General features: G+C 34.3%; 1 protein-coding gene across 2 annotated transcripts in view; it reads right to left on the bottom strand.

The window, feature by feature from the left end:
- Nucleotides 1–9571: 9571 nt before the first annotated feature.
- Nucleotides 9572–25526, bottom strand: part of LOC120350453 (rRNA-processing protein UTP23 homolog) — a 37953-nt gene continuing 21998 nt past the window's right edge. For both annotated transcript variants that reach the window (XM_039423851.1, XM_039423852.1), the window contains one exon: nucleotides 9572–9873. In XM_039423851.1, the coding sequence (XP_039279785.1) occupies nucleotides 9630–9873 (244 nt within the window). In that variant the 3' untranslated portion in view covers nucleotides 9572–9629. The remainder of the gene's footprint in view (nucleotides 9874–25526) is intronic.

Here is a 25526-nt window from a genome sequence, read left to right as displayed (position 1 = left end):
ACTTCACAAACAGAAAATGTGAGCAAATTCCCCTAGCCATCAATGGGAATCCTTTTCCATTTGCTAACAAGGCCAAATACCTAGGCATGACTCTGGATGCAAGGTTGCGTTGGAAAGCACATGTGAAGAAGAAGAGAGAAGAACTGGGTATCAGATATAGTAAAGTATTGATAGGCCGAAATTCTGCTCTTTCAACTTACAACAAGATCCTCATCTACAAGCAAATCCTGAAACCCATATGGATGTATGGAATCCAACTCTGAGGCTGTGCCTGCAAGAGCAACGTAGATGTAATCCAACGATTCCAGAACAAAGTTTTGAGGAACATTGTCGATGCTCCAAGATTCAGCCGAAATGCCGTCATTCACAGAGACCTGGAGGTGGAGTTCGTTGGAACCGAGATTGGGCGCTTCGCATGCAAGCATGCAGACAGGATCCAACGGCATGAAAATGAAGAAGTCGCTCAGCTACTTGACAACACACATATGCTGTGCAGATTGAAGTGGACCAAACCCTTCAAGTTGTGTAGTGTTGTGGAGTGAAAATGTCAAAAGCAGAGCAGTGTTGGTAGTGTGAATGTGTATATTTTAATACATGATAATTTATTTATATATTACTATTATTATATTTTGTTAATTTCAAGTTAGTTGCTAGAAGTAGTAGTCCTGGTGAGAACCACCTATCTTATTTATATTTAACCCATTATTATATTAGGAAAAAATTGCTCATTAGTCTTTTTAGACTAGATTGCAATGGGATTTGAAAAAAAATATATGGATATATTGTATCCTAGTGGGCGGCTTGGGGGTCGGACCAAAACCAGCAACAAAGCTGCTGCCTTGCATAAGGAGCTCAAAGGGTATGGGAACAAAACCATAAATTAATAGAATATTGACTGCTGCCTTGTAGTGATATTGATTTACCAAAGGCTGAGGAAGAAACCCCAAAGAAACTACCTGGTCCTTCGGGTTGGGGGTTGGGCGACGGGCTGACCCCCCCCCCCATCACCGTAAAAACCCGATTGTTTAGAAACAACTAAATGAGCCTCGGACGCTCTAGAATATAAAGAAAAATTAGGAAACACAATGACTTGAATGTTTGAATATTATGTCAGAACATTGTACAGAGGAGGTGCCTTGAAGAACAGAAAATTGTACAGAGGAGGTGTCTTGAAAGAAGAGTTTCAAATAATAAACAAAAAGGGATATAAAATCCCTTGCTTTTGGTGCAAGAATTAAGATTGACTGGAAATGGAATATTTGACACTAAAGAGGGTACAATTCTTTATGGTGAGAATAAAGATGAGAGATATGAGTTTGGAGTAGGTTTTATAGCCAAGAAAATGTTCAAGCATAACATTCTGGATTTCAAGGCAATAGACAAGCATATTTATACTACGAATTAAGATAACATTTTCTAATTTGTCATTTATTAATATACATGCATAAACAGAAGATGAAGATGATTAAATAGAGGAACACTTCTACTTCATACTAGAAGGTATACATGGCAGTCTCCCATCAAATGACATAAAGATAGTCATTGGAGATTTGAATACAAAAGTGGGTGGGGAAGATCACTAGAATCAAACAGTGGATTCAATCATTGGATCAAACAGTCTTTATGAAGTCAGCAATGACAATGAAATGAAAACTGTAGAATTTGCATCATCCACAAAACTTGGAGGATGCGTCAACACAACACCCGAGAAAAAAGATCCATAAACAAACATGAGTGTCTCCAAATGGCAGAACCTTCAACCAGATTGATCATGCATATGTAATTGAATATTGATGAGAGAGAAATGACCAGCATTATGAATGTGCTACAAAAAAGCGAATTGTGACTCTGACCATTATCTAGTGGGTGTGAAATTCAGACGTTGCATTGCAGCTACAAGTATCTACAGTGCCGTGCTACCAATTTTTCCTTAATCGGCTGGATAGCATTTAACACCTATTAACCTAAGGATAGTTGTCGGCTCCAATGTAATAGATTCTTGATAAATTATGAATGGATCTATAGCCTATGAATGAGAAATCCAGTTTTCAGAGCAAATGAACTTATAATCTTCAGATGAATTTTTGCAAAATATTATACAAATAGACAAAGAATTATATCTTATAAGCCTAATCATCTACAGTTACTACGAACTAAAATACTTATCTAGTTTACAGTTGAAAAAACAGTGGCTATTGGCTTGTATACACTGTAATAGAACTACATAATTTTATTATTTGTCATGAATTTTCACAATGAATAGATAAATTGTTGACGACGGTGAAAATTCATGACAAGTAAAATTATGGAAAAAATGAGAGGCTCTAGTCAGTCGGTTACGAGGACGGGACCTGGAGCTATCTACTGCAGATAATCGGGCCCGGCTCTACCCTTCTTTTCCGAGACACCATTTTCCTGGTTCAGTGAGTTCAGTGAGCTAATATTATCAATTTTATTATTATATATTATTCATCTTTTTTATTGAAGGCAAATCCTGTAATTATTCTATTGTTTGTTTAAAAAGTTTTCTCAATATTATTTTTATTTAAGTTTCCAGTTTCATTTTGAGTTACAATTTGATTAAATCGATTACTTAGTTCTCCAAAATATAACTGTTTGTTTATTATTTTAAAATATAGTTCCTTTCTCATGAGTTATAGAGTTAGATCAATTTAACCTCTCGCAAGCCAAGCGATTCCCCTATTATAAATTGTTACCATAATGTCTAGGGTTGTTCTCACAACCTTATAATACCATCACAATACCATACATAATATAACCCCAATATATTACAATTTTAAATACCCCATTACATGGTGTTGGGCGTCGTTCTCATGAGAAAGAGTTTATTAATTGACAAGATTAGCCTTCAAATTATCTATTGACATTTTCATTTCAGGTCATTATCATAATTATTATATTCTGTGTTTGATCTCGTATAATTATGTCCTCTATTCTCTCAACGTACAGGGTAAATATGATAATTGTTATTATTGTTATATTGAGATGAGTAGCTCTAGTTCTAGTGACTCTGAACAATCACCTAGTGAATTCGAGGTTTCATTATTACGTTTACCTATTGATTTAAAAGTAAAATCTCTGGATAAATCAGAATTATTAGAGCTAGGCAAACAGTTAGGTATTCACATCCCTCAATCTGTTAATATTGAATACTTGAGATTCGCTGTTGACTTGGCAAAAAAAGTTTGTATTTATGTGGACCACGATTCAGGAGCTAGAGATGCTCTAAGTCGATTACTTAAGTTAGGGTCCCTGTCTCAACGCGATCGTATTATCTTCCCTATGTTAGCCGATTACGAGCGAATAGTAGGCAAGCTAGGCAGAAATCAAGAACACATCTACGACACAGTAGCTCCCGATAACTTAGCAAATATCCTAATTCCAGAAAATAATATGGCAGGGAATGATAAAAGACCCTTTGCGAAACCCGAAAGCTATGGGGGTACAAAGAGTGAAGACTTCAACGAGTGGTTGAAAACCTTCAATAGGGCAGCAAAAATAAATAAGTGGGATGAGGATGATAAAATCTTGTATTTACCCCTCTACCTCAAGAAAACAGCATTGGCAATTTTCGACATATTTTCGGATAAAAATGAAAACGCGACATTTCTTGATGCAGTAGGCCACTTAAAAAGTAAACTTGTAGACCCTGTTCATGAAGAGACAACCAGACAAAAACTCGAAAACAGAAACAAATTACCAACAGAAACATACACAGAATACACAGCAGATATAATAAAACTTTGTCACATTCTTGAGCCTCAAATGTCAGAGAAAAGAATAGTAGGATATGTTTTGAGAGGCTTAGACGTAGGAGCATTGCAACATGTTGCTTTCATGGACAATGCATCAGTTGAAGATTTAGAGAAAAATCTCGCCAAATATGAAAGATCTCGCTTCCTTCTAGACAAAAAGTTAGGAATGCATAATGCTTCAATCCTTTCAGATGACGAAGAAGACGATTGCCAGTTCAAGCAGAAAGGCCTCTGCTTGATTCCGAGGAAAAAGATGTCGAACTCCGCCACCCAAACCACTTGTCTCCACCTTCTAACATCAGAAGCAGACGTATCGGAGCTACGAGAAGTCTGCAAATTTGATTGTAAAGCAACTGACAATCAAACCCTAATCACTCGCCTACGAGAAGACACCTTCCTATTCCACAACACCGGCAAAAAGACGACAATTCGCTGTAAAAACTCAACAACTGAGGTCCCAAGCAACAGTCCAGGAACCCTATCACTCCACATCCCTTGCAACTGCGAACTTCAAGACGACAACGGCGACGTACTGATAAGCACTCTTTATCCTTGCGACTCCCGTTCCCATCCTTCTCCAGCTATTAATAACTTAATTCCTCACATGTGGACAAATTTATCTAAATTGAGCATCCCAATTTTTAAACATGAGACTCTGCCTCAGTACTTAAACCTTTCGGAAATTTTAAATGAAAATTGGCACTTGAATTTTTCAAAATTTGAAGAGCATAACTCATTCTCAGAAGACATTTTCCATCATGTTGAAATGCCAAATAACTTTGATTTGTTAGGGGTGAACAATAAACTGATCATTTATATTATTATTGTCTGGCAAACACTGATAACTGTTATATTCTTGTATTTATGTCTTCAAAATTATATTAAGAAGAAAGCAAATCAACTGAGAGTCCCGAAACGTACTCCAATTGTGGACTACCCACAGGAGCTTTAAGAATATATTGTGTTTTAGTAAAGTAGTATGTAATGAAATCATTAAAATAATGGGTTAGGATATAGGAAACTATGCAAATAATAATTACTTATTCACTATTATTGTATCCATTTACTCTTTTATGCTATCGATTCAAATATTTTCCCAGATTAGAAGATAAACTATTTCAATTATTATTATTATTCTTATTTTCAAGGGTTCCACAATATTATTTTGCTTACTCGAATACTATTCGGACTTGATGTTTAATTTTTGCATTATGATTCAATTTTATTACTTTCGTAGATTTTGTAGGTTTAATTTTATTCATCAATATAATTGAAATTTTTTCCATTCAATTCTTATTCAGATATGAATGTATTGAATTGTGAAGTTGATTGATGTGTTAGGCTAAGTTTGATTTTTTATGAATTAGTTCACTATAATGTAATTTATATCACTTGCATTTAGCTTATGAATTGGCACTCACATAGATTTAAGGTATTCATTGAAAGTTATGTTACATATAAATATCCAATTAGAATAATATTGTGAATAATAATAATAATTTTAGCTTGCGGTAATTTTGACTTTAATTTTTGAAATATTATTGAAATGTGTAAAAATTAACTTAGAGAGATGCCGTTTTTTCGATAACTTCGGGCCGAAGTTTAGGGGGACCCGGGGATGTAATAGAACTACATAATTTTATTATTTGTCATGAATTTTCACAATGAATAGATAAATTGTTGACGACGGTGAAAATTCATGACAAGTAAAATTATGGAAAAAATGAGAGGCTCTAGTCAGTCGGTTACGAGGACGGGACCTGGAGCTATCTACTGCAGATAATTGGGCCCGGCTCTACCCTTCTTTTCCGAGACACCATTTTCCTGGTTCAGTGAGTTCAGTGAGCTAATATTATCAATTTTATTATTATATATTATTCATCTTTTTTATTGAAGGCAAATCCTGTAATTATTCTATTGTTTGTTTAAAAAGTTTTCTCAATATTATTTTTATTTAAGTTTCCAGTTTCATTTTGAGTTACAATTTGATTAAATCGATTACTTAGTTCTCCAAAATATAACTGTTTGTTATTATTTTAAAATATAGTTCCTTTCTCATGAGTTATAGAGTTAGATCAATTTAACCTCTCGCAAGCCAAGCGATTCCCCTATTATAAATTGTTACCATAATGTCTAGGGTTGTTCTCACAACCTTATAATACCATCACAATACCATACATAATATAACCCCAATATATTACAATTTTAAATACCCCATTACAACACACAACTCAATAAACAGACAAAATAGAACACTATAAACTGATTAAAACTCAAATTAAAACATTAATAAATTCACTTAAACGAAAATTATTCAGAGAGCATAAATTTACAACACACAACAGTCAGCCATGTTTCTAGAGAGGAAAGAAAAGGAAAAGCCTAAGTTACAAGTCACAGAGCAAAGCCTTGTTCAGTGTCGATCTTACAGACACGTCACCAGAAAAATTATAAATTACAAGTTTAGAATTCACATTTTATATTTATTCTCAATAAAACTTTATTTTGAAACTGTTATTTTAAATTTTTATATATCATCTCGATTTAAATAAACTATTTATTCTGTTTCTCAGCCTCGGTGACACCATGGAACAATGCAACAATCATTTACGATAAAAATTTCTCCGTCAAAAAGTTTGTCCGTCTATCGATGACTCTGATATTTACTATAAAGTTCCATAGATCTCGAATTGAAGATTCGATTCCAATGTGAGAAAAAATGTAATATTACAACAGCTACAGCAAGTTTGATGTCAATAAATTATCTCTGAAGCTTTTAGTCAATAACTCGTGCTAAAGAACCTGAATCGACCCTTTCATACGGATGAGCTGATCAGGAGATGTTTGATAAATCGTAGGCATTTATTTTAAATATTTTACCCCTAATTACGTAATTTTGCAAGTAATGGTACCTATGAGAAAAATTAAATTTCTGCTCAAAGTTTCTTTACTGCACTCAAAAGATAATTCTGCACTTGCCTATATCTCGCGCTTAAGCGTTTATTTAGTGCAACAAGTAGGATATAGTGTTACTTTGCATGTTAGGTACAAGAATAGCTTAATTATTCCCTGAGGAAGATTTTATTATTCGCTGGAGTTATATGAAGAAGCAATACACAATAAATTATAAATAAGATTATTATTTTGTACATAAATCAACTATTTTAATGTAATATTATCCACTATGGCTTTGCAATAGTTCTTTTACATGTTTAGGTATACGAATTCTATGTCGTTTGCGTTTTCCATCACCGGTTGTGGGGGTATTTTGATAGGGAGAATGCTTTTTCTTCTTTTTACAAGATAAGGGATTTGGTCCACCTTTTTTCTTCTTCTTTTTTGCTGTCTCTTCTTGTGGTCCAAAAACAACCTCTTTCATTTTCTTTATGTTTTCCTGGTCAATTTCGGTCACTGAAAACCTAGAAAAATCAAATCATAGTATTACTATTGAATTATATCATCGTATTACATATAAAATTTTAAAGAATAAATGAAAGCTGACAAGTTTTTATTTGAAGATTTTATGAAACACTAATTACTGTTCAGGTCAGATAGTTTCAAGGAATGAAAATCATTAATTGAATGAAGCAATTTTTATACAGACAAATTGTGATTCTGTTGTCATAGCAATAATTTCATTTTTCCAGTGCCTATTTGCAGAAAGTAGGTTCTTAAAGCTGGGTTTACACTGGAGTTAACAACAAAAGTTTTCAACATTTTTGTTATTAACTACTGATGTTAATAACAAAAGTCATCAACATATGTTAATAACAAATATCGGGGCACCGAGCTTCGCTCGTTATTTTTATTCATTTAAAAAGAATAGAATAGAATAAAATATAATTTTATTGGTCATAAAATAATTATTCACATGAATACATGGACTTCGTCAATTATTTAACACTAAGTTAAAACAAACACAAAAATCTGGTGTGGCGCACTCACACAACTTTCCTTGCCGTTATGAAAATCACCTAATGCTGGTGTTCCCGCGCATCTCAAGTCTACTATTCAAAGATTTGAGCCAGCTGGTGACAAGGCAATAACGCTGGAGACACACGAGGTCTGCTATCTCTTCATAGTGAATCATTTGATAGAATCAACAGTTGCCAACAGTTTGCAATTTGATAATCACATTTTCTCGAATATCGAGCTTATTTTAAATTTTAGGTGAAAATGTTACTGAACATTAATTGTAGAGATTCTCGTGCTCAATCTATTCCACTCAAAAGTTTTTGTTTAAATTGTATCTGAAGCCTGATAATTGAGAATCTAAAATCAAACTTTGCATGGATGGGGTGGAGCTCCTGAAATTTTTACAGATATGGGACTTGTGGCAGTTGATAGAGCTTACTGATGAATTTCAAATATATTTTTAATTGCATCTCTAAAAGGCTGTAAAATACCTATATAACCCACCTTTGAAGATATATTATAATATTTAATAATATAATATTTATATTGTAACTTAATATATTGTAATATTGTAATTTTGTTTTGGCAATAAATTTCAATTCAATTTCAAAAAAAAAAAAAATCAAAATCATTCGAGCCGTTTTTGAGAAAATCGCGAAAAACCCATTTTTTGACAACATTTTCGCCATTTTAGCCGCCATCTTGAATAGCATTTGATCAAAATTGTTCGTGTCAGATCCTTATATTGAAAGGACCTTACGTTCCAAATTTCAAGTCATTCAGTTAATTGGGAGATGAGATATCGTGTACACAGACGCACACACACTCACACACACACACACACACACACACACACAACACACACACACACACACATACACACACACACACACACACACACACACACACACACACACCACACACACACACACATACAGACCAATACCCAAAAACCACTTTTTTGGACTCAGGGGACCGTGAAACATATAGATATTTAGAAATTTGGGTACTTTAATTTTTTTTGGAAAGCAATACTTTCCTTACCTATGGTAATAAATTCACTTAAACGAAAATTATTCAGAGAGCATAAATTTACAACACACAACAGTCAGCCATGTTTCTAGAGAGGAAAGAAAAGGAAAAGCCTAAGTTACAAGTCACAGAGCAAAGCCTTGTTCAGTGTCGATCTTACAGACACGTCACCAGAAAAATTATAAATTACAAGTTTAGAATTCACATTTTATATTTATTCTCAATAAAACTTTATTTTGAAACTGTTATTTTAAATTTTTATATATCATCTCGATTTAAATAAACTATTTATTCTGTTTCTCAGCCTCGGTGACACCATGGAACAATGCAACAGTCATTTACGATAAAAATTTCTCCGTCAAAAAGTTTGTCCGTCTATCGATGACTCTGATATTTACTATAAAGTTCCATAGATCTCGAATTGAAGATTCGATTCCAATGTGAGAAAAAATGTAATATTACAACAGCTACAGCAAGTTTGATGTCAATAAATTATCTCTGAAGCTTTTAGTCAATAACTCGTGCTAAAGAACCTGAATCGACCCTTTCATACGGATGAGCTGATCAGGAGATGTTTGATAAATCGTAGGCATTTATTTTAAATATTTTACCCCTAATTACGTAATTTTGCAAGTAATGGTACCTATGAGAAAAATTAAATTTCTGCTCAAAGTTTCTTTACTGCACTCAAAAGATAATTCTGCACTTGCCTATATCTCGCGCTTAAGCGTTTATTTAGTGCAACAAGTAGGATATAGTGTTACTTTGCATGTTAGGTACAAGAATAGCTTAATTATTCCCTGAGGAAGATTTTATTATTCGCTGGAGTTATATGAAGAAGCAATACACAATAAATTATAAATAAGATTATTATTTTGTACATAAATCAACTATTTTAATGTAATATTATCCACTATGGCTTTGCAATAGTTCTTTTACATGTTTAGGTATACGAATTCTATGTCGTTTGCGTTTTCCATCACCGGTTGTGGGGGTATTTTGATAGGGAGAATGCTTTTTCTTCTTTTTACAAGATAAGGGATTTGGTCCACCTTTTTTCTTCTTCTTTTTTGCTGTCTCTTCTTGTGGTCCAAAAACAACCTCTTTCATTTTCTTTATGTTTTCCTGGTCAATTTCGGTCACTGAAAACCTAGAAAAATCAAATCATAGTATTACTATTGAATTATATCATCGTATTACATATAAAATTTTAAAGAATAAATGAAAGCTGACAAGTTTTTATTTGAAGATTTTATGAAACACTAATTACTGTTCAGGTCAGATAGTTTCAAGGAATGAAAATCATTAATTGAATGAAGCAATTTTTATACAGACAAATTGTGATTCTGTTGTCATAGCAATAATTTCATTTTTCCAGTGCCTATTTGCAGAAAGTAGGTTCTTAAAGCTGGGTTTACACTGGAGTTAACAACAAAAGTTTTCAACATTTTTGTTATTAACTACTGATGTTAATAACAAAAGTCATCAACATATGTTAATAACAAATATCGGGGCACCGAGCTTCGCTCGTTATTTTTATTCATTTAAAAAGAATAGAATAGAATAAAATATAATTTTATTGGTCATAAAATAACACATGAATACATGGACTTCGTCAATTATTTAACACTAAGTTAAAACAAACACAAAAATCTGGTGTGGCGCACTCACACAACTTTCCTTGCCGTTATGAAAATCACCTAATGCTGGTGTTCCCGCGCATCTCAAGTCTACTATTCAAAGATTTGAGCCAGCTGGTGACAAGGCAATAACGCTGGAGACACACGAGGTCTGCTATCTCTTCATAGTGAATCATTTGATAGAATCAACAGTTGCCAACAGTTTGCAATTTGATAATCACATTTTCTCGAATATCGAGCTTATTTTAAATTTTAGGTGAAAATGTTACTGAACATTAATTGTAGAGATTCTCGTGCTCAATCTATTCCACTCAAAAGTTTTTGTTTAAATTGTATCTGAAGCCTGATAATTGAGAATCTAAAATCAAACTTTGCATGGATGGGGTGGAGCTCCTGAAATTTTTACAGATATGGGACTTGTGGCAGTTGATAGAGCTTACTGATGAATTTCAAATATATTTTTAATTGCATCTCTAAAAGGCTGTAAAATACCTATATAACCCACCTTTGAAGATATATTATAATATTTAATAATATAATATTTATATTGTAACTTAATATATTGTAATATTGTAATTTTGTTTTGGCAATAAATTTCAATTCAATTTCAAAAAAAAAAAAAAATCAAAATCATTCGAGCCGTTTTTGAGAAAATCGCGAAAAACCCATTTTTGACAACATTTTCGCCATTTTAGCCGCCATCTTGAATAGCATTTGATCAAAATTGTTCGTGTCAGATCCTTATATTGAAAGGACCTTACGTTCCAAATTTCAAGTCATTCAGTTAATTGGGAGATGAGATATCGTGTACACACACACACACACACACACACACACACACACACACACACACACACACACACACACACACACACACACACACACACACACACACACACACACACACACACACAGACCAATACCCAAAAACCACTTTTTTGGACTCAGGGGACCGTGAAACATATAGATATTTAGAAATTTGGGTACTTTAATTTTTTTTGGAAAGCAATACTTTCCTTACCTATGGTAATAGGTTAGATTCCAATCTATTCTAAACTAGTCATGTACGTTGTACAAACATTCATCAATTAACACTGCTTTCAATATTTTTTTAAATTATGTGCAAGTGAGTACTTTCAAGTCGTCAGGTGTGGAGTTATTTAATTTGATAGATGTGAAGTGCCAGTTACTTTGTGATTAAAGGACTCGCCACACCAAGCTCGCCAGTACCGCCGAGGTAGTACCGCTGGTGGTAGTTTTTTCGGCTGAGCACGCCACACCGAAAAACGTCCGCTAGCGGTAGTCTCCGAGTAGTGAGGCTAGTAGTGGGGGGAGGGCGTGACTACAGCACTCAGCACTGCGCTACCTCTTCGAATCGCCTGCCATGTATTCAGGTTGAGCGCGCCACACTGAGCTCGCTTTGTCCGCCGTACTACCTCTCAGAGAACTTTTGTTTAATCGCCTAGCAGGCGGTCGTAGGTGGTAGTGCGCCGTACTACCGCCGCGGTAGCGAACTCGGTGTGGCGCGCTCAACCTGAATACATGGCTAGCGATTTTTAAAACTTCGCTACCGCCGCGGTAGCGAGCTTGGTGTGGCGTGCCCTTTAGTATGACTGTACAACGGAATTATCTAACAGTAAACAGAACACAATTCTCTAAAATGATCGTGTTTATATTTCACAGCTGGCTATACGTCATCTTATGAATTTCGGGGATGCGATACTTTGATTTTTCACATCCTCACTCTTGATAACTCTTGATCCTCACTCCCGATTAACTACCAGCTTTACGCCCTTTATCAAATTCCAATACTCAGAAATTCAATTCAATGATAGTAAAAAAATATATAATATTAACTGATAGACTAATTTTAACTAGCTCTAGGAGTTTAAAGTATAATGCCTAGCTTGGCAATATATTTCACTGTACTTACTTTCTGTGTCTGTATTTCCTACGAGCAATTTTAACGATCAAATATATTTCATTATTAGATGAAAGTACTATCTATAGTAGGCTGTGGTACTGGCAATTCACTGCTCAATTAAATGAAATCACATGGAAGTCAATTATATTGATAACAAGATCTTGTTAATAACAAGGAATTTTCTCAAGAGAAATTTTTGACGATTCAGTCAAGTTAATAACTTTTTGTTAATAACTTGTGTTATTAACTCCGGTGTAAACGCAGCTTAATGAGGTGAATTTTACTGTATTTGAAAAGAACTTGTGTGGTTCTACTGACAATTCTTCCAATATGACTAGTAGTTCTGTGAACAGTAGACCTCGCGCTCAGTAAGTTACATTGACCTGTTGTTATGTTTTCTCAAAAATTAATAAATGATTTATCAATCTAAAATGTCTAGAAAAAATCCTAAATAAATATAGAGCTTTCTGTCCTATCGTACCGTGACGTGTCGTCCCGGAATGTGAGTGTGAGCGCTGTTATCAGGTCTGGCTGCAACTGTCTACAACGTTATTTATTTATTTACTCTTATGGCTTTTATCGGCAGAGAGATCCTTTCGGATGTTCTGCCTTGCCGTATTACCCAATGTCATTTCCTATCAACACTCAAGTTTATAGGTTATGTCATGAGTTCTTCATTTTTCTCACTAAAAATTTGCACTTTCACTTCCTGAGTTCCTACAACGTTGATGGAAAGATACATCTTCAAGATGTTCGATGTTTTTGAACGGGTAGTATTATAAATAGTCAACAGTCTACTAGCGTTGATGGATAGATACATTTTCAAGATGTTCGATGTTTTTGAAGGGGTAGTATTATAGTTCACTAGACAGCTGATTTATGATGAATAATTCTATAGTATGATACAGATAAAGATATTCATAACAAAGTATCAAAGTTCCAACGAATATGTGGCAATATTCATAGAAACCTCAAAAATAAAACAAGGCAGGATACTAGAATCAAATTCTTCAATACCATCGCTTACCAACGCTGCTTTACGGAAGTGAGAATTGGATCCACACACGTAGAGTAGACAGCAAGATTCAAGCTGCAGAAATGAGGTTTCTAAGAAGTGTGTTTGACTGCACTAGAGCAGATAGAATCAAAAATGAGGAGATAAGAAGAGCTTTATCTGTTACACCTTTACATGACAAAATCATTCAAAACAGAATGAATTGGTGCAGTCATTAGAATAGAATGCCTCCTGGACGAATACCTTTGGAGGCTAAATGCTATAAACCTACTGGGAAAAGAGACGTGGGAAGACCGAGGAAAAGATGGGTGCCGGAACAGGTTCTTTAACAAACCTAATCCTTGAAGTGAAGAAGAAGAAGAAGAAGAGAAGAAGAAGAAGAAGAAGAAGAATTCTATAGTATCATTTTTACAGTAATATTGGCGTATGAAAGAGGCTCCTTTTTCCTTCTATATTATCCTTGAAATGTAAAATTTCCAAAAACCTTGTATAAACGTCGACGCGTAATTTAAAAAGGAACATACCTGTCAAATTTCATGAAGATCTATTACCGCGTTTCGCCGTAAATGCACAACATAAAAACATATAAACATTTAAACATTAAGAGAAATGCCAAACCGTCAACTTGAATCTTAGAGCTTGTTCACATGACAGCGATTTACGCTCGGTTGTCGCGCGATTGGCAAATCGGAGCGATTTGCCAGCCTCGTACACATGACAGCGATTCATGAGCGGTTTGCGCTCGATTAAGACTGTGCAGAGGCTGAAATTAAACTTTCTACTGGTGATATTTTTTAAAGTTTTTCGATTTGTGTATCATCAAGCTATCAAAATGGAAAAGTTTTCCCCAGAAAAACATTTTTTCCGATCATTACTTTTTACTTTCCTTGCCCTATTACCATAGGTAAGGAAAGTATTGCTTTCCGAAAAAATTGAGGTACCCCAATTTCTAAATTTCTATACGTTTCAAGGTCCCCTGAGTCAAAAAAGTGGTTTTTGGGTATTGGTCTGTGTGTGTGTGTGTGTGTGTGTGTGTGTGTGGTGGTGTGTGTGTGTGTGTTGTGTGTGTGTGGTGTGGTGTGTGTGTGTGTGTGGTGTGTGTGTGTGTGTGTGTGTGTGTGTGTGTGTGTGTGTGTGTGTGTGTGTGTGTGTGTGTGTGTGTGTGGTGTGGTGTGTGTGGTGTGTGGTGTGTGTGTGTGTGTGTGTGTGTGTGTGTGTGTGTGTGTGTGTGTGTGTGTGTGTGTGTGTGTGTGTGTGTGTGTGTGTGTGGTGTGTGTGTGTGTGGTGTGTGTGTGTGTGTGTGTGTGTGTGTGTGTGTGTGTGTGTGTATGAGTGTATGTGTGTGTGTATATGAGTGTATGTGCGTCTGTGTACACGATATCTCATCTCCCAATTAACGGAATGACTTGAAATTTGGAACTTAAAGTCCTTTCACTATAAGGATCCGACACGAATAATTTCGATCAAATGCAATTTAAGATGGCGGCTAAAATGGTGAAAATGTTTTCAAAAACAGGGTTTTTCGTTATTTTCTCGGAAACGGCTCCAACGATTTTGATTAAAGTTATACCTGAAATAGTCATCGATAATCACTATCAACTGCCACAAGTCCCATATCTTTAAAAATTTTCCCACCAATGCAAAGTTCGATTTTAGATTCCCAATTATCAGGCTTCAGATACAATTTAAACAAAAAAAATCAAGTGGAGTAGATTGAGCATGAAAATCTCTACAATTAATGTTCAGTAACATCTTCACCCGAAATTGAAAATAAGCTTTAAATTCGAGAAAATATGATTATTCAATTGCAAATTATTGTCGATTCTATTGAATCATTCACTATGAAGAGATAGCAGACCTCATGTGTGTCTCCAGCGTTATTGTCCTGTCACCAGCTGACTCAAATCTTTGAATAGTAGCTTTGAGATGCGCGGGAACACTAGCGTCAGGTGATCAATTTTCATAACGGCAAGGAAAGTAGAGTGAGTGCGCCACACCAGATTTTTGAAATATGAGCGCCTAAAGTTTAAATTTTTGGAACACAACATTTCAAATACGGTAAGATTTAAGTCCATGAGATTTGGAAGATAAATTCTTCATGGTATTGTTGATTGAATAAAACAAAAATTTTCTGAAAAGATAAATTTTTGAAAAAGCTATCCAATTTACTAAAAATAACCAAAAATAACTCATTAATTACCTAAATAACCTAAACGATTGTTTAATTATGTTTTCATGGGAAAGATTGAGTTCATACTTTTTTATACTTTTAAATGTCAATATGTCTACATTATCATTAATGTTTTAATTCTTGAATAATAAACACAAATAATGAAAATAAGTATTTTATAATAAGTATTTATACTATTAATTTTTATAATGAAATGTAAATTCAAATATGTTTTTAATTCAATGTCCCAACCTGGGCAATAAGGGATGTCCCATCGTGGGCTGATCTTGAGCCCAGGTTGGGACACTCCCAAAAATTGTTTTTGCAATACAACAATAAATTGACAATCAATTCAGTTGCCATAAAAGTGTGAGCAAATAAAATCAATGGAAAAATAAAAAATGAAGAATTTTTTTATTTTGTCCAAGTTGGCTGTTTGAATTTCGGTGTCCCAACGTGGACTAGTTTACCCTTCTATGAAATATAATATAAATAAATGTATATCTATAATATTTGTCTGTCTGTCTGTCTTAAGATCCTCTACAAACTAACTTAAACTGAACTTACTAAGTAAATGAACTGAAAATTGTAATAGAATAAATTTTAATTGAACTGAAATTGTAATAGGATGTGCACTATGTGAACTGCTCTGCTCGAAACCGCTGGGTTGACTGAAGACATGAGTGTACGCTCTCATGCCTGCTCTAGTATATCGAACCGCCCGGCAACCGAGCGGTTGGACTGGAGACTACCACCGCCGCGATTCGCCGGCAACTACTAAAACCGAGCGATGCATATGTACGGCACCATGTTGTGTTTCCCTATACCTGGCAATCGCTCGGTTGGTCAATCGAGCGACAACCGAGCGTGAATCGTTGTCATGTGAACAGGCTCTTAGACCTCACTTCGTTCGGTCAATTATAAAAAAGGCTTGTATTATGAAGATCAGATTACAACATATGACTTGGAAATCTGAATTCCAATTGGGTAGTGAATTGCCAGTCAAGATAATACTTGGTGCTGATTTTATTGAAATGTCAAAATTAATACCTGATTCATCTAATAATCAGTATTTCTTCTGCTTTGATGATTATAGTACTAAATTTCCTTTGATTCGTTATCCTTTCAATGATTTTTACTTTCCTTGCCCTACTGCCATAGGTAAGGAAAGTATTGCTTTCCAAAAAAATTAAGGTACCCCAATTTCAAGTTTTCTATACGTATCAAGGTCCACTGAGTCCAAAAACATGATTTTTGGGTGTTGGTCTGTGTGTGTGTGTGTGTGTGTGTGTGTGTGTATGTGTGTGTGTGTGTATGTGTGTATGTGTGTATGTCTGTGAACACAATAACTCCATTCCTAATTAACCGATTGACTTGAAATTTTAAACTTAAGGTCCTTATACAATGAGGACCCGACAATAAGAAATTCAATAAAATTCAATTCAAGATGGCGGAAAAAATGGCGGATAATTACTAAAAAACCATGTTTTTCACGATTTTCTCAAAAACGGCTCTAACGATTTTCTTTAAATTTATACCATGGATAGCTATTTATAAGCCCTATCAACTGACATGAGTCTCATTTCTAGGAGAATTGCAGGAGCTGCGTAATATTCTCGAGAAAAATGGCGGATAATTACTAAAAAACCATGTTTTTCACGGTTTTCTCGAAAACGGCTCTAACGATTTTCTTCAAATTTATAGCATGGATAGCTATTCATAAGCCCTATCAACTGACATGAGTCTCATTTCTAGGAGAATTGCAGGAGCTGCGTAATATTCTCGAGAAAAATGGCGGATAATTACTAAAAAACCATGTTTCCACGGTTTTCTCGAAAACGGCTCTAACGATTTTCTTTAAATTTATACCATGGATAGCTATTTATAAGCCCTATCAACTGACATGAGTCTCATTTCTAGGAAAATTGCAGGAGCTGCGTAATATTCTCGAGAAAAATGGCGGATAATTACTGAAAAACCATGTTTTTCACGATTTTCTCAAAAATTACTCGACTGATTTATTTTAAATTCATACTCTGTATAGTTATTTGTCAGCTCCATCAACTGGCATGAGTCTCCTTTTTGGGAAACTAATGGGGGGTTCACCCCATCCTTGAGAAATGGACTTTGTAACCTCCTTCTCGTGCATGAGGTAGGTGGGTAGAGCAGTCTATAAAAATAACACATTGTCGAGACATTTCATCTGTTGAACAGCTGTTTTGACGACTTTTAAAAAGTCATTAGATTTCACAATTTACACAAAGGAAAAAGTACTCTGAAAACAATTTATTATATACACACGTATACAGTAGTCTGATCGTAGTTTCAAATAATTATGTTGTCGCCAATCGTCATTATGTTATTTCTCCAAATTATTGTCGTTTAAGAATGAGGCTCCCAGTTCAATGAGCAAGGAAAGTTGTGTGAGTGTACCACACCAGATTTTTCTAATAGAAATTTTTCAGTTAGTAATGTTATTAAAAAAAATAATGTTTTAAAAAATTATTCCTGGAGATACTTCCCATTTTTCTGAGATTGTATTAAAAAAAGTTAATTATATATGATTTCTGATTCTCCTCATGTATTAACTAGTAGAGCTGGAGGTACTGATTTAGTGCGGTACTTTCCCTCTCAACCCTTTTAAACTCAGGTTATGAAAAGTAAAATCAATAAATTATTAGAAGATGGTGTTATTGAACACTCCAATTTTCAGTATAGTAGCCCTTGTTTCCTTGTCCCAAAAACTGAAAACCCTATGGAGGAGGAAGATTTCAGGCTTGTAGACTATAGGCGTCTGAATCAGAACATAGAGTTGATCTCCGGACCTATTGGACATTTAGCTACTTCCTTCCACCATTTTTCTAAAGCTAAGTATTTTTCCACCCTTGACTTGAATAATGCTTATGGACAGATTTTTCTTACCGAACGTTCTAAGAAATTCACTGCTTTCATAACTCCTTTTGCACTTCATCAATATAAGAGAATTCCAAATGGAATATCTTCTGGGGCTCAGCTACTTTCCAGTCTTATGGAGAAAATATGTGGTGAACTTAGATTTAAAAACGTTTATTTTTATATTGATGATTTGATTGTGTACACTGAAACTCTTGAATCCCATTTAGAAGTACTTAGAGAGGTATTCTCTCGTCTTCATAAGGCTAACCTTACTGTCAATCCCAACAAAGTTACTTTATGTGCTCCAAAAATATCCTTTCTTGGTCACATTGAGTCCCACAACTCCATTATTGTATTGACCCCGATAGGACAAAAGCCATTGTGAACAGCCCTATACCAAAAAAGGTGAAAGATATTCAGAGATTCATTGGTTTATTGAATTTCTACCACAAATTCATCCCTGATCTTGCAACTATAGCAGCTCCTTTAAATGCGCTCAGAAAAAAGGATGTGAAATTCATTTGGACTCCTGAATGTCAGCAAGCATTTGACAAATTGAAATTGATGATTACTCAGTCCCCTATATTGAAAACTGCTGATTTCAATCGTAGATTTGTCCTAGAAACTGACGCATCCAGTGTAGGAATAGGCTGTGTCTTGAGTCAGGATTATGATGGTACTCTTGCTTCTATTGCCTTTGCATCTAGAACACTATCCACCTTAGAAAGAAAATATTCAGCCTATGAAAAAGAGGCACTTGCTGTATTGTTTGGTATTGAAAAGTTCCGATTTTTCTTAGAGCATATTCGGTTTACTTTGCATACTGATAATAGTGCTCTGCAATGAGTCCTTAAAAATAGGAAGAATTGGAAGATGGATTCTTAGAATAAGTTCCTTCCAGTTTGATGTTAAGCACATTAAGGGGACCGATAATGTGATAACTGATTATCTAAGTAGGATGTTTGATGAAAAGCCTGATGATGACATTACTGTTAATACTTCTCCTAATGAGTTTGAAAGTCTCGATTCTTCTTTGTGTAATGTTGCTTTATCTGACTTCCCACTATGTTTTACTGAAATTTTGGAATACCAGAAAAAATACCCTTCTATAACAGAAATAATAAAGAAGAAAAGAATCTGAAGAAGATATTTTTCCATATTCAATTTCAAAAGGGGTACTCCTATATAATAGTAGAAAAAATCAAGAGCCCAAAATTGTTGTTCCTAGTATTTTGAGGCCCATGATTTTCAAATATTATCAGTGTATCAGAGTGTATGGTGCTCACTCTGGTTTTCTGAAAAATCTGAACAAGATAAAACAAAAAATCATTTGGAAAGGGATTTCTAAAGATCTAGTTGCTTTCATTAAATCATGCAAATTATGTTCTTTGAGTAAACTTGCTCAAAAGACTAACTATGGCTATCTTTGCTCTTCTATTGCATCACAACCTATGGAAAAACTTTTCTTATACTTTGTTGGACCTTTACCTAGAACTACTAGTGGTAACACAATTATATTCTCATGTATGAATGTTTCTAAGTATTCTTGGTTGTTGCCATTAAGGAAAGCCACCTCTGTGTCCTTATGTAAGGAGCTTCAAAAGATTTTTGTAAACTTTGGTGTCCCAAAATATGTAGTTACTGATAACGGTCCTCAGTTCAAATCTAATTACTTCAAAAACTTTTGTTTTCAAAAGGGGATTTTCCATATCACTCAAACTGAGAATAATCCTAAACCTAATCAAGTAGAAAGAATTCACCGTAATTTGAAATCCTGTCTGATCAGCTTCAATAATGATAAACAGAACAAATGGGACTCAACATTGCAATGGATTCCCTTGGCCTTCAATAGTGCTTTCCATGAGAATACCAAGTTTCCTCCTCATGATCTCATGTTCCGTCATAAGGTTAATTAATAACCCTATCAATAATATTTGGAAAATTAATGATATCCTCCCATCAAAATTTGTTATGGATACAAATGAAATTTGGAAAGAGGCCTATCACAACTTATTGAATTCACACAATCCCAGTAAAAAAAGGTTTGACATGTACAGAAATCCAATTCCATATAAAACTGGTGATATTGTTTTTCTAAATCGAACCCCATTAGTAAAGCTAGTAATCAGATTACTGCTAAATTGTTGCCTTGATATTCTGGGCCTTATCTGATAAAAGAGTGGATTAGTCCAGTCAGTGTTAAATTGTTTTCTACTGATGGACAAACTTTTATTCGGCGAGCACATGTATGTCAGCTTAAAATGGGAAATAATCCTTAAGCAGATCTATCTCATTGTGAAGAATGTAATTATTGTATTAAAACACATATGTGGTAGACGCATCCATATGTAGTTATTCTTGTAACTATTTTTTATGTAAGCTTATGTTGTTTGTTGGAAACTTGTGATTTTACACAATTATTGTGTGACTTGATTTCTTTTAACATGATATAATCGTATAGTATACTTTTTAAGAATTGTAGTTAATATTACCATAGAGAAACAATAGCGTAAGTAGATATCCCATGGTATAGGGAGTTTATGTCGTAACTTTTACTGTTATCTCAAGCCGATAGTCCACTAGTTCTTTCCCGTGAAGCTGTGTGACACTGGTAGTCTCTCATATTGTGTCGTTCATACACTCTTACCCCAACAAAACAGTAAAAATCGGCAATAATCGACAGTAATCGGCTTGAGATAACAGTTAAAGTTGCGACATGAACGCCCTATACCATGGGATATCTACTTACGCTATTGTTTCTCTATGATATTACTTTGTAACCATGTGTGCTACAGTGGTTATTCTAGTTGTATTTAATTTGTATTTTCATTTGGTGTTGTTTGCTCTCTTATCTCAGCACTCTCAAGTTCTTCCCTCAGTAACTCATGCTTCTATAGTAACATGGAGATTTGAAGATTTGTCCAATTCTTGTTATTTTCTTTTTCTTTTGAACCTTGTCAATCTGATCAATTGACAATGTTCTGTCCTATCTCTTTCTCTTTTCTCTTCCCTTCTTCATTTTTCCATTTTTATTGGGTGGCCAACCAATATATCTCTATTTTTCTATTTCATTAACTTCTATCCTCAATAAATTTCTGGTACAATTTTGTTTCCCAAATTAAATGCTCCCAATGGAGAAGATTTGTACCAAAAATTTATTAATTGCTTATTTTATTTTTTTCTTTCTTCTTATTTTGGACGATTCTTTCGAGATTTTCATCTTGCATTTTATATTTTCTCATAATATTGATTCTGTTTGTTAGATTGGTACGACTGTCTGATCGAAATCTTGCCTTCGTCAGCTGCAGGAAGCTCTGACTTGCACTTCTTGTTCTGAGTCAAGATGAAACTTTTGCGTACTAATTTTTCATTCTTCTAATAATGTTCCGGCATTATTATTTATATTTTAATTTTCTTCAACTATGCTAAAAAAGCATATTTAATTATTGACCGAGAGAGGTGAGGTCTAAGATCCAAGTCGACGGTTTGGCATTTCTCTTATGCCCGGTTTCTCAGTCGTTCCATAAACTGTTTATCCATTCAATAACTTTATTGAATCAATAAATATGAGAAATGCGTTTCTAGAACGCTCCTTGAACTTATTGAATCCATAAATCTCTCGATAAACTATAGTGCCAAAATCCAGCCTATAAATATTTATGGAATGGATAAATTTGTCAAATTTTTTATTGCAATCAAAAAATTAAATTACAAAATAAAATTAAAACTAGTGTAGATCACTAGTATTTTAAAAACAAAACAGAATTAAAGTTGCACTATATTTAGCATTGATAGCCCTTATTTTGTGTCAGCCATATTGTTTTGGAAACATCTGCCAAAAGATATCAGTACCGTAGGAAATTACCTCACAACAAGAAGCATGGAATAAACATCCAAGATTTAGTTGGTTACCATAGGAACCATGTATAAAGTTTGTTTACGAGAGTGCTGTTTTGGATCATGCCATGTTGCCAGATTCATTAAACAGATAAATCGTTCCATAGCTATGGATTCTATAATATGTTTGAGAAACCAATAAAGATTTATTGATTGGATAAAGTTATTGAATCAATAGCTATAGCGGTGTTTCTTCTTCTTTGGCTACCGTAGGCCTAATCCCAATCATATGGGATAAGCTATAGCTTTGTTTATTGAACGAAATAATGCCAAAATCCAGCCTATAATAATATATTTATATTGATTCGATTAATTTCTTTTAAAGGTTATGTTTGAATGTTTTGTGTTCTATGTTCTGTTATTTTAATAAATATTGAAATGGATCTAGATATAATAAGGTACAGCAGCAGTTCAGATGATAAAGTGTTCGAGTTAATACATGTAAGAAAATATAGGATTATAGGCTTAACACATTTAATTATTTCTCGGACAGTGAATTCATAGCTCGATACAGGTTTCGTAAAGAAACAGTGATCTACATTTATGAACTACTTCCCAATTTTGATAATTTGAACAACAGAGGTAAGCCGCTGTCGAAAATGGACCAATTACTTATTGGATTACGGTTCTACGCAACTGGAAAATTTTAAAATGTTGTTGGTGATATCATTCATGTCCATAAAAGTAAGGTGTGCAAAATAGTGAAAAGAATTTCCCACTATTTAGCCTCTTTGCGCGTTTTATTTTATTCAAATGCTCACAAATGAGGGAATTTTGAGAACAAAAAACTTTTTTTTAAATTCGTTGTTTTCCTAACGTGGTTGGATGTTAAGACTGTACTCATGTGAAAATTCTATCTCCTGGTGGCCAAGATGCAGAACTGTATAGAAATAGAAAAGGATATTTCTCTATCAATTTACAAGCTATTTGCAATGCACAGTTAGTATTCACAGAAATCACTACTAGGTGGAGGGGTTCTGTTCATGACAGTACAATTTTTAATACGTCCAAGATACGTGCTGATTTGGTAGCTGGATTGTATCGTGGCAGCATCTGCTACCCACTTGGTGATAGTGGATATCCATGCAGAAATTTTTTGCTAACTCCTCTTCTACATCCAGCAAATGAAGCAGAAAGAAGATATAATAGTGCCCACATACAAAGGAGGAATACTATCGAAAGAGCTTTTGGAGTGTGGAAACACCGATTTCTATGCTTGTCAATAGGATTAAGAACAAAAATTTAGACTACTTTGATGAAAAAAACCTGCAACTGTAACTTCACAACAAGCAGCAAAGAATAAACAACCAAGATTTAGTTGGTTACCATGGCTACCATATTAAGTTTGTTTACGAAATTGGTCAGTTTGGAATCATGCCATGCTGCCAGATTCATTGAACAGATGAATCGCTATGGATTCTATAGATATGTTTAAGGAGCCAATAAAATTTATTGAATCGATAAAGTTATTGAATCAATAGCTATAGCGTTATTTATTGGACGACTGAGAAACCGGGCATTAATGTTTAAATGTTTAAACGTTTATATGTTGCGCATTTACGGCGAACTGTTTTTTAATTGCGCGTCGACGTATATACAAGTCTTTTGGAAATTTTGTATTTCAAGGATAATATAAAAGGAAAAAGGAGCCTCCTTCATACGCCAATATAAGAGTAAAAATGTGGTGTGGCGCACTCACACAACTTTCCTTGCCGTTATGAAAATTGATCACCTGACGCTAGTGTTCCCGCGCATCTCAAGTCTACTATTCAAAGATTTGAGCTAGCTGGTGACAGGGCAATAACGCTGGAGACACACGAGGTCTGCTATCTCTTCATAGTGAATCATTTAATAGAATCAACAGTTGCAAACAATTTGCAATTGGATAATCACATTTTCTCGAATATCGAGCTTATTTTAAATTTTAGGTGAAAATGTTACTGAACATTAATTGTAGAGATTCTCATGCTCAATCTATTCCACTCAAAAATTTTGTTTAAATTGTATCTGAAGCCTGATAATTGAGAATCTAAAATCAAACTTTGCATGGATGGGGTGGTGCTCCTGAAATTTTTACAGATATGGGACTTGTGGCAGTTGATAGAGCTTATCGATGAATTTCAGATATTTCTGAAAATCAGAATCGTTGGAGTCGTTTTCGAGAAAATCGCGAAAAACCCTGTTTTTTACAACTTTTTCGCCATTTTAGCCGTCATCTTGAATCGCATTTGATCGAAATTGTTTGTGTCGGATCCTTATATTGTAAGGACCTTACGTTCCAAATTTCAAGTCAATCCGTTAATTGGGAGATGAGATATCGTGTACACAGACGCACATACACTCATATATATACACACACACACACACACACACACACACACACACATACAGACCAATACCCAAAAACCACTTTTTTGGACTCAGAGGACCTTGAAACATATTGAAATTTAGAAATTGGGGTACCTCAATTTTTTCGGAAAGCAATACTTTCCTTACTATGGTAATAGGGCAAGGAAAGTGAAAATCAGACTATAGAATTATTCATCATAAATCAGCTGACAAGTGATTACACAGATGTGTGTGTGGAGAAGCCAGTCTTTTGCTGTATTTCCATAAGGTCTATAGTTTCAATCAGGTATTTGTGAATGAGAATACTGCGTGAGGTCTACTGTTCACAGAACTACTAGTTATCTAATGTCTGATTGAATCTTGTAATAACCCAGTTGGGTAAGTCTTTACTGATCTTGTACTATTCCATTGACATAGGTTTTTTATTTACTTCAAATAATTCACATGGATTTTTAAAATACGAATTATGAAGCCAATATCTGAAATCGATATTACTCCAACAAAATAATACAGGACTTAAAGGAAAAACACTATGACATTGAACAAAAGAATATAAGTATTAATTATACCAAGTTATATTTCAATCTACAATCAGTGCGGTAAGCAGAACATTTCATTTTACATCTTGTCAACAATTCAGCCAAGTCCATCTAATTTTATAATGAATTAAGCTTCGTTTATCTGCGTTTTTCTACACTTCAACGGAATCTTCAATACCCGGGTTTCTCTTATAGACTTTTTAAATTTATAATATCAAAAATGATGTAACTTAATTATTTTAAATATCAAAATTATGTAACTCTATTCTTTTAAAAGCTGTTATGAATATTTAAGTATAATTTTATTTTCTTATTATAAAAAATATATAAGATTCAATTGGAATTTGGTTATATTCTTTTCTTTCAACCAAGAT

Source organism: Nilaparvata lugens, chromosome 3 (assembly GCF_014356525.2).
Source record: "Nilaparvata lugens isolate BPH chromosome 3, ASM1435652v1, whole genome shotgun sequence".
In the NCBI taxonomy this organism is placed as follows: Eukaryota; Metazoa; Arthropoda; class Insecta; order Hemiptera; family Delphacidae; genus Nilaparvata; species Nilaparvata lugens.
Note: the sequence above shows the minus strand (reverse complement) of the source record. Positions and strands in the feature narration are given on the sequence as shown.